Below are 9068 nucleotides of genomic sequence, written 5' to 3'. Positions count from 1 at the left end.
ATGTGTTCTGGGCTCGGTGCCGGGAGCTGTGCTGACACAGCCGGTCCTCGGCCTCTTCTGCTGGGGTTCTGAATGTGGGTGAGAGGTGAGGGTGGTGAAAGGGAGGGGAGGGAAGTCCCCAGGGAAGCAAGGGGCAAGGGCAGGGCTCTCGGGGCACAGGACACAGAGTTCGGGCCATTCCCCATCTTTCTTGTCTCCCTGTTCCCTTCTCCCCACCTGCACATGACAGCAGGGACCTGGTGACGTTCCCTGGTGGATTTCCCACACCAGGCATGGCTCGAGTAACAGCGCTGGGTGGGGAACGTGCGTCTTTAGTTCTCAGACTCCCCGCACCCACGGAGGCAGCTGGTGGGGGCAGAGGGCGTCACTTGGGCCTACAGAAGCTCTGGAGGAAACAGGTGGCAATTCCCAGCTTGCCCGCCGCCCACCGTAACTCACAGGAGCCCCAAGTCTCCACACCCACAACGGGGCTGTTCACACGGAACTCCCCCCCCCCACCCCAGGGCAGCCGCCTCCCCGCCACCAGCTCCACCTCCCAGCCACAGGCCCCCTCCCCGTGAGCTCCTCTCCAGTCCCAGAACACAGGCACAGATGCCACCCAGTTGTATCTAGACATTTATTGCTCATAATTCATCTTTAACAGTTGAGGACTGCTCAAGGTTTTTAAAAAAATCAGTTTTTTGAACATATTAGTTGCTTGGTCCTAGCAGCTTACAAAATTCCCCAAATATTTTCTTAAATCTACCTGGACTAAACAGGAGCCAAAAGACCTGAGATGACTTTTACAGAATTCCAGTCACATGTACGGGACACAATTCCTTCAGTGCATTATTTCTCTTCTCATTTTCTGTTCAGATAAATGACATGGCGACAGTAGTGACATGGGCCTCCTCCCTCATGGCACCTGTCACCGTGACACCTGAGACAGGCAGTAGAGGTTGAGGGGATGCTGAGTCACATTCCTGCCCTCTGGACCAGGTAATAGACACAGCCGTGAACTTCCACCCACTTCCACCTCGGGTCAGGATTTCCGCTCACCCACAGGTGACCCAGAGGCTTCTCAAAGGCGCAACGGACACAGATGCCGGGTAGCTGAGCGTCCTGCACCCGGCATGGGCACCGTGCAGAGCCGCTCAGGGCCTGAGGGCTGAGAGGCTCCAGGCTCAGCCCCCTCATCCTGCTGCCCACAAGCAGAAATGGGGAGATAACGGAGGAGGCAGGAGGGAGGGCCGGAGTCGGAGCCAAGTACTGCGTATCACACTTGTTGTGGTTGTGCAAAACCCAGGGTCCACACAGCCTAGCCCCCACTGAGTCCTAGCTCGCACATTATTAGCTGGATGCTTTCCTTTCCCTCTTGATTTTTATTCAGACAATGCCCAGGTTCTCACTATGCACACTGGGAGAAGCTCAGCAAGGGTAAGAGGAATGGAAAAGATTCAGAAAGGCACATATCATCCAACACTTTAAAAATCACGCATCAAGCTGGGCGCTAGTGGCTCACGCCTGTCATCCTAGCTACTTAGGAGGCTGGGATCAGAGGATCATGGTTCAAAGCCAGCCTGGGCAGGAAAGTCTGTGAGACTCTTATCTCTAACCACCAGAAACCTGGAAGTGGCACAACGTGGTAGAGAGCTAGCCTTGAGCAAAAGAGCTCAGGGACAGCACTCAGGCCCTGAGTTCAAGCCCTAGGACTGACCAAAAAAAAAATCCCCCCAAACAAACAAACAAAAAACTCTACATCAGTCCTCATGCCCTATTCTTGGCCTTTCTCACATTGCTGGTCACTAAGCACTCACTCAAACACAAACTTAAAGCCAAGCACCAGTGACTCACACCTGTAATCATAGCGCCTCAGGAGGCTGAGATCTGAAGACTGCGGTTCAAAGCTGGCCTGTGCAGGAGCCAGTCTATGAGGCTCTGATCTCCAATTAACCAGCAGAAAACCGGAAGTGGTGCTGTAGCTCGAAGTGGTAGAGCACTAGCCTTGAGTGAAAAAGCTCAGGGACAGTGCCCAGGCCCTGAGTTCAAGCCCCATGACTGATCAAAGAGAAAAAAAAAAAGCCTAAGCAGAGTACAACATGGTTGGTGGCTAACACAAATGCCCATGCTGCCAGATGTAGGTCATCTGCACAGCCAGGGGCTGGACCCGCCTAGCGCGTCTTCAGCTTCATCTGAGGGTACGCAATGGTGATAATGCCCGCTACCGAGGACACCAGGCCTCCCAGCCCAATGACGCCAGGGTTGGACTTGTAGATGCCCAGCTGGTTGAGGGGGATGAGGATGTCGCAGAAGTTCTTCACCGTGTCCAGGAGCAGGGGAGGGTGCCGCTTCAGAGACTGGAAGAGGAGGAGGAGGGAGGACTGGAGCCAGTCCTCGCTTACCTCATCCCCCACCTGCCACCCAAGTGCATCCTGGGAGGACCTCTCTCTTCTGGCCCTGTGGTCCGCAGCGCGCGCCATCTGCAGTGCGATCTCGTACACATCCCGAAGCAGGCTCAGCAGGAGGAAGCAGTAGTAGTGGCGGGCGCCCCAAAGCTGCCACCGCTCTCTGTTGATGCGGGAGGTGAGGCCCACGCTCTTCGCCCAGAGGACCGTGTCACAGATGAAGTAAACCACGCGGTTCAGGTTGGCTAAGGTGAGGCACAGGCGAGGCACCGGGTCAGTGGCTCGGATGCTCTGTTCGGTTGCCTGCATGGCATGGACCACGTTGCCCAGTCTAAACCCTGCAAGAAGAACACCGGAAATGACGTCATTCGCAGGCAGGGCAGCCCTGTGTCTTAACACCTGTGGGCATGGGAGGCTGGAGCTAGGGCAGGAAAGGACTGCACAGGGCAGTCAAGGACATCTAAAGTGACCCTGAAAGGTGACTTTCTCCACCCTTCACCTCCACACTAGGGTGGGGACACTGACAACTGCTACTCGGGTTTCATGGGGACTTGTGACACTCATGGGGCTTGAACTCAGGGTCTGGGCACTGTCCCTGTGCTCTTTTGATCAAGACTAGTGCTCTACCACTTAGCGTCACTTCCGGTTTTCTGGTGGTTCACTGGACATACAAGTCTCATGGGCTTTACTGGCTGCCTGAGCTGGCTTTGAACCTCCATCTTCAAATCTCAGCCTCCCTGAGCTGGGAATGTGGCTTAATGGTAGAGTGCTTGCCTAGCATGCATGAAGCCCTGGGTTTGATTCCTCAGCCCCACATAAACAGAAAAGGCCAGAAGTACGCTTGTGGCTCAAGAGGTAGAGTGCTAGCCATGAGCAAAAAGAAGCCGGGGACAGTGCTCAGGCCCTGAGTCCCAAGCCCCAGAACTGGCAAAAAAAATAAAAATAAAAATTTAAAAAGTACAAAACAAATCTCAGCCTTGTGAGTAGCTAGGATGACAGGCATGAACCACTAGCACCCAGCTTTCGTGTGACATCCTTATACAGCTGACGTTCTAAAGAAAGATTGACTTTAAAAAATAACCCACTGCTAGTGGCGTGGAGTGTATAGTTATTGTCATTTGGGGCACTCAGGTGAATTGATCAACCGCTTAACCAGCAGTCCTCACACAAGCCTGCAATGTAGTTGGGTTGGGACCATCAGCCAACATATATTTGTTGAGCACTGAGAGGACACAGCAGAACTTTCCCTACAGGGCGGCACTTCAAACTCAGTGAGTGCACCTGTGTCAACTCTCCAAGCACCTGTAATCTTGGAAGGATACTATTAGTGCCATTTTGTCAACACTAACACAGGACAGCGTACGTAATGATGGCTTCAGTGTGAGAATTCCAGTTCCCGTTCTGGTCCTGGCACTCACTGTTTAGATCATCTCAGATCTGCCCATGCTGGATTTTCAAGAGTCTAAAGCACTTTTAAGCAGTGGCATGCTAAAGAGTCTAAGCTATTTCTAATCTCGGCCTGGGAGGGATCCAAGGGCACTGCATCCCTCGAGCCTGGGCCTGCCAGCCACAGCCTCACCATTGTCAGACGAGTTGCATAGCCTGACACCAGTCCTCCCACACAATCACTGGCTTATAACAGTCCTGACTTCTCTCAGGAAAACCTCCCTTCTAGAATGCTCTATTTCTCCAGCCACACCTCAAATTTCTCCTTCAAAATATCTTTCTTTTCTTTACCTTACCCACCATAGCCAGCACTAAATCTCATACCCTTACTTATGGTAGGTGATTTTATTTTATTTTATTGTTTTTGGCCAGTCCTGGGCCTTGAACTCAGGGCCTGAGCACTGTCCCTGGCTTCTTTTTGCTCAAGGCTAGCACTCTGCCACTTGACCCACAGCACCACTTCTGGCCATTTTCTGTATATGTGGTGCTGGGGAATCGAACCCAGGGCCTCATGTATACAAGGCAAGCACTCTTGCCACTAGGCCATATCCCCAGCCCAATGGTAGGTGATTTTATGTCTCTCAGAAAGCTAAGTACTTCCTTTGGGAAGGAAGTACTCAAAACCGGCTGCTCAACAGGGGAGGTCTTAAGTCTTGTTCCGATGTCCCTGCTGGCCAACTGTGGCAATGTCTGCTCAGCAAGGAGTCGGGCACAAGTGTGGCTAGAATTGTGCTATTCCCCGGGACAAATGGTGGAAAACATCCACGAGTACAAAGCGCAGCTTCACCGGCAGCCTCTGGGGGGAACATGCTAAAGCAGTGCATCCAGCTCCTCTAGCAAGGGAAGAATGGAGGCCAGGCCCCAAGGATCACACCAGTAATCCTAGCTATTCAGGAGGCTTCGATCGGACAATCTCACTTAGAAGCCAGCCTCAGAAATAAAGTCTGAGACTGTCACTTTCACTTAGCAAAAAGCCAGAAGTGGAGCTGTGAACACAGGTGGCCTAGGACAGGGCTAGTCTGCTGTGGGCAAACTCTTCCCTAGTCCACACCCACTGTGGCTAAGCAGAGCTGGGTGTAGCTCCCTGTGTATGAACTTGCCAGGGTGTTGGTCTTCAGCTTTCTGTAGTTCCTTGAGGGAGCCTGACCTGACAGGTTAATTTCATCAGTGATCTTGGTGGACTGGAAATGATGACCTTGGAGAATGGGTTTTGAGCACTGGGGGCTGAGACAGAGGGTTCTAACTCAGGAGTCGCTGTCCCTCCGGAGTCATGGTACTTACACTTCCGGCCAGTGCTCACACTGGACTCCAGTTCCTTGAGCTTCATTACCACCTTCTCTCTGCCAGCTTTAGGCTCTAACAAATATCTAAGCAACATGCATGCATACTGAGTAGCTCTGAAACGGAAAAACAAATGAGGAACATGAATCTCAAGCTGAGCTTCTTTTCAAGCCTACTCCTGTTCTGAGTCCAATCTGAGAAAGGAAGCTATATTGTCATGAGCCCTCTAACCAGAAAACATATTTTTAAAAAGAGACCTGCAGGGTCTGGGAATATGGTTTAGTGGTAGAGTGCTCACCTTGCATGCATGGAGCTCTGGGTTCGATTTCTCTGCACCACATTAACAGAAAAAGCCGGCTCAAGAGGTAGAGTGCAAGCCTTGAGCAAAAAGGAACCAGAGACAGTGCTCAGCCTGGAGTCCAAGCCCCAGGACTGACAGAGAGAGAGAGAGAGAGAGAGAGAGAGAGAGAGATCTACAGCCAGGGCCAGTGGCTTATGCCTGTAATTCTAGCTACTCAGGAGGCAGATATCTGAGGATTGAGGTTCAAAGCCAGCCTGGTCAGAAAAGTCCATGAGACCCTTATTCCCAATTATTCACCAGAAAACTGGAAGTGGAACCCTGGCTCAAAGTGGGAGAGCACTAGCCTAGAGTAAGAAAAAAAAAATCTCAGGGATAACACCCATCCCTGAATTCAAGGCCCTAGACCAACAACAAAACAACAACAAACGAGATCCATGGAGGAAGGAAGGGAGAGGGCGCCATGGTGGCCAGTGTGTCCCAGACAAGTTGTGAGGCAGCTCTTCTTCCAGGAGCAAAAGTCATTCCTCCCGAGGGGCAAAGGGGAGCGCTTGCAGAGCAAGGCAGCCTAGGGTTGTGAAAGAATCCTGCAATAAGGCACCAGACAGCTCCATAGAAGGACGCAGAGAGCCAGAAGTGCACATTTCCAACACAGAAGGCGTTTCAGGTTTCCATGTGAACTTGTCCATCACATAGCTAACCCATGACCAGAAACAAATGAAAAGTCCACAGTTCAAATATCGCTTCACTGTCTAAAACTAAAGGGCCAAATAAGCTGGCTGTACACCTGTAATCCCACCACTCAGAAAACTGAGCCAGGACACTTGAGTTTGAGGTTAGCCTGGGCTACATAGTGAGTTCTGAACAAACCTAGACAACTGTCTCAAAACAAAATCAACAAATCAAAAGCGCCAAATATATACCAGAACACAGATGAGTAAAGATGTATCTTGTATCTGTCTTTTAAAACTAATTAATAGGGGTGGGGTATGTGGCTTAGTGGTACAGTGCTTGCAACCTCAGCACCACATGAACAGTAAAAACCATAAGTGGCGCTATGGCTCAAGTGGTAGAGTGCTAGCATTGAGCAAAAGGAAGCCAGGGACAGTGCACAGGCCCTGAGTTCAAGGCCCAGGACTGGCAAAAAATAAAAAATAAATAAAATGAATTTGTATTTTATATAAAACACAGGCGGAATCCTGTTCAATAAAACCTTCAATCAAGCCAGGCCCAGTGGCTCATGCCTGTAATCCTAGTTACTCAGAAGGCTGAGATCTGAGGATCACAATTCAAAGCCAGCCTGGGCAGGAAAGTCCCTGAGGCTCATCTCCAACTAACCTGCCAGAAAACTGGAAGTGGCGTTGTGGCTCAAAGGGCTAGAACACTAGCCTTGAGCTGAAGAGCTCAGGGATAGTGCCTAGGTCCAGAGTTCAAGCCCCACAACTGACAAAAAAATAAAAATAAAAAAACAACAAACTTCAATCAAGCCAATTATTGTCAGGCCTGCAAATGATAATGATTTACTGATAAATACAATAACTGAGAAAGTTGTTATCTCAGCCAAACATCCAAACGCATCTGCATCATAAAAGGAAATGCCAGTTCCTAGTGTCCTGTAAGTGCCTTTGAATCTGAATATAATATAAATACTATCCTCAATGAAAAAAAACAAGGACTATTCCCCCAAATGGTGAACTAGCTTTTGGGAGTGAAGAAAAGAGAACAGGTCTCTTTTTTTTAGTAGGTTTTCTGACTAGAGGGCTCATGACAACACAGCTTCCTTTCTCAAATTGGTCTCAGGAGCAGGCCTGAAAACAAGACCTTACTGGAGGGCTACCAGGCTGCCCATGAGGGTCCAGCAGAGCATTCAGAGGAGCAGGAAACTGTGGCTAGAGATCTCAGAATTTGCAAAGTACATCTGAAATGATTATTCTAATCACCAACTTTCTTGATAACCTTGTCTTGCAGGTTGCATTCTGGGCACAATGAAATGGCAGGTTTTGATTTTAATAAAGCCCAAACAGACTGCAACTATTTCGGAGAGCCCAGGGCATCAGTGAAAACGGCAGTATGGCTTAGTTATTGAGAGTTGGGCACTGGAATCAACTTGTCCATTTGTATCTCTCACTTGGCCACTTAGTATCCACTAAACCAGCTCCTCCACCCATCTCCCCCGCCACAAAAGAAGGTTTAAATCTGGACTCCTGAGGGTTACTTAAGAGTTGCAAAACGGGGCTAGGGATATGGCCTAGTGGCAAGAGTGCTTGCCTCGTATACATGAGGCCCTGGGTTTGATTCCCTAGCACCACATATACAGAAAACGGCCAGAAGGGGTGCTGTGGCTCAAGTGGCAGAGTGCTAGCCTTGAGCAAAAAGAAGCCAGGGACAGTGCTCAGGCCCTGAGTCCAAGCCCCAGGACTGGCAAAAAAAAAAATAAATAAATAAATAAAAATAAGAGTTGCAAAACACTGCAATGTTGGCTCCACAAAGTCTCTTTACTGGGACAATTCTTACTGGTGGGTTTGGGTTAGCACTTGACATCCAGAAAAAAGAGAGAGTTATTCAAGAAAACTGCAACCGTGTAACTGTGTGTAAATGATTATTGGGCAAGAACCAAAGTTTTGAAAGAAGCATCACAAAGAATCAGGATTGCAAGATGCGCTGATATTTTCCTTGGCAGAGTCTGTACCTTGGAGATGTTGCTAGATCTAAGGCTTCCTCCACTGTAGCTTTACACTTTCCAAACATGATTTCATGCACACTATTGATTTCATACACACTATTTATTACACACTCAGTGACACTTGTTGGGTAATAATGGAGACTGAAATGCTTCTCCCCCTCCACCAGGCCTAGGATTTGAACTCAGGGCCTGGGTGCTGTTTATGACTTTTTTCTTTCTTTTTTCTTTTTTTTTTTTTTTTTTTTTGCACAGGGCTCTACCACTTGAGCCACTTATGCTCCACTTAAGGCATTTTGCAGTTTTGTTGGAGATAAGCGTCTCTGTCTCTGGAACTTTCCTGCTGGGCGGGCTTTGAACCTCCTCCTGAGTAGCTGGGATGACAGGCAGGAGGGGCTGGAGACATGGGGGGGGGGGGGGAATCTGAGGCCACAACCAAGCCATGAACGCCACCTCTAAAGTCTCCCTCTAAGGCAAATCCTCGGGAAGGTGGCGGGGCACGACCCGCTTTCCTCGAGCCGGAGAGTTAGGAGGGGGCGGTCCCGTCCGCCCAGAGCTCCGGCTCGGGCTGCTCGGGGCTGGCTTTCCACGAGGCGACCTCCTCCCTGCGTGCTGGAGACCCGAGTCCAGGGTCGGGGCAGGAAGCGGGCGGAGGCCCCCGGCACCGGACTCACCTGAAAAGTCGGTCCCGACCCTGGGTCTGGTTAGTGAAGCGCGTGAAGGCGTCCATGGCGTCCGAGCCAGGGCCTCGCGTCGCTCAGCCGCCCCGCGGGTCCTCTGGGGAGCTGTGGTTTCCCTGGAGGGCGGGGTCTGCGGGCCCGAGACTCCGCCCACGGAAGAGGACACGCCCGCTCAGCCCGGAGGGCGGGGTCCCTCGGCGCGAGTGGGCGGGGAAGAGACTCCGCTCACATGACAGGACGCGCCCGCCTCCGCCACGAGGGCAGGGCCTGGGCTCCGCCCACTGGAGAGAACACGCCCA

At 50.9% G+C, this 9068-nt stretch overlaps 1 protein-coding gene across 1 annotated transcript; it reads right to left on the bottom strand.

Moving 5' to 3' along the window:
• Positions 1–1954: 1954 nt before the first annotated feature.
• On the bottom strand, positions 1955–8901 carry Pex11a (peroxisomal biogenesis factor 11 alpha). The gene is made up of 3 exons (XM_048329649.1): positions 8764–8901; positions 5112–5227; positions 1955–2722 (listed from the first exon to the last, which is right to left on the bottom strand). The coding sequence occupies exons 1-3, from the start codon at positions 8817–8819 to the stop codon at positions 2151–2153; spliced, it is 744 nt and encodes a 247-aa protein (XP_048185606.1). The 5' UTR covers positions 8820–8901; the 3' UTR covers positions 1955–2150.
• Between the last annotated feature and the right edge of the window lie 167 nt (positions 8902–9068).

Source organism: Perognathus longimembris, chromosome 20 (genome assembly GCF_023159225.1).
Source record: "Perognathus longimembris pacificus isolate PPM17 chromosome 20, ASM2315922v1, whole genome shotgun sequence".
In the NCBI taxonomy this organism is placed as follows: domain Eukaryota; kingdom Metazoa; phylum Chordata; class Mammalia; order Rodentia; family Heteromyidae; genus Perognathus; species Perognathus longimembris.
This window is presented reverse-complemented; position numbering and strand designations above follow the sequence as displayed.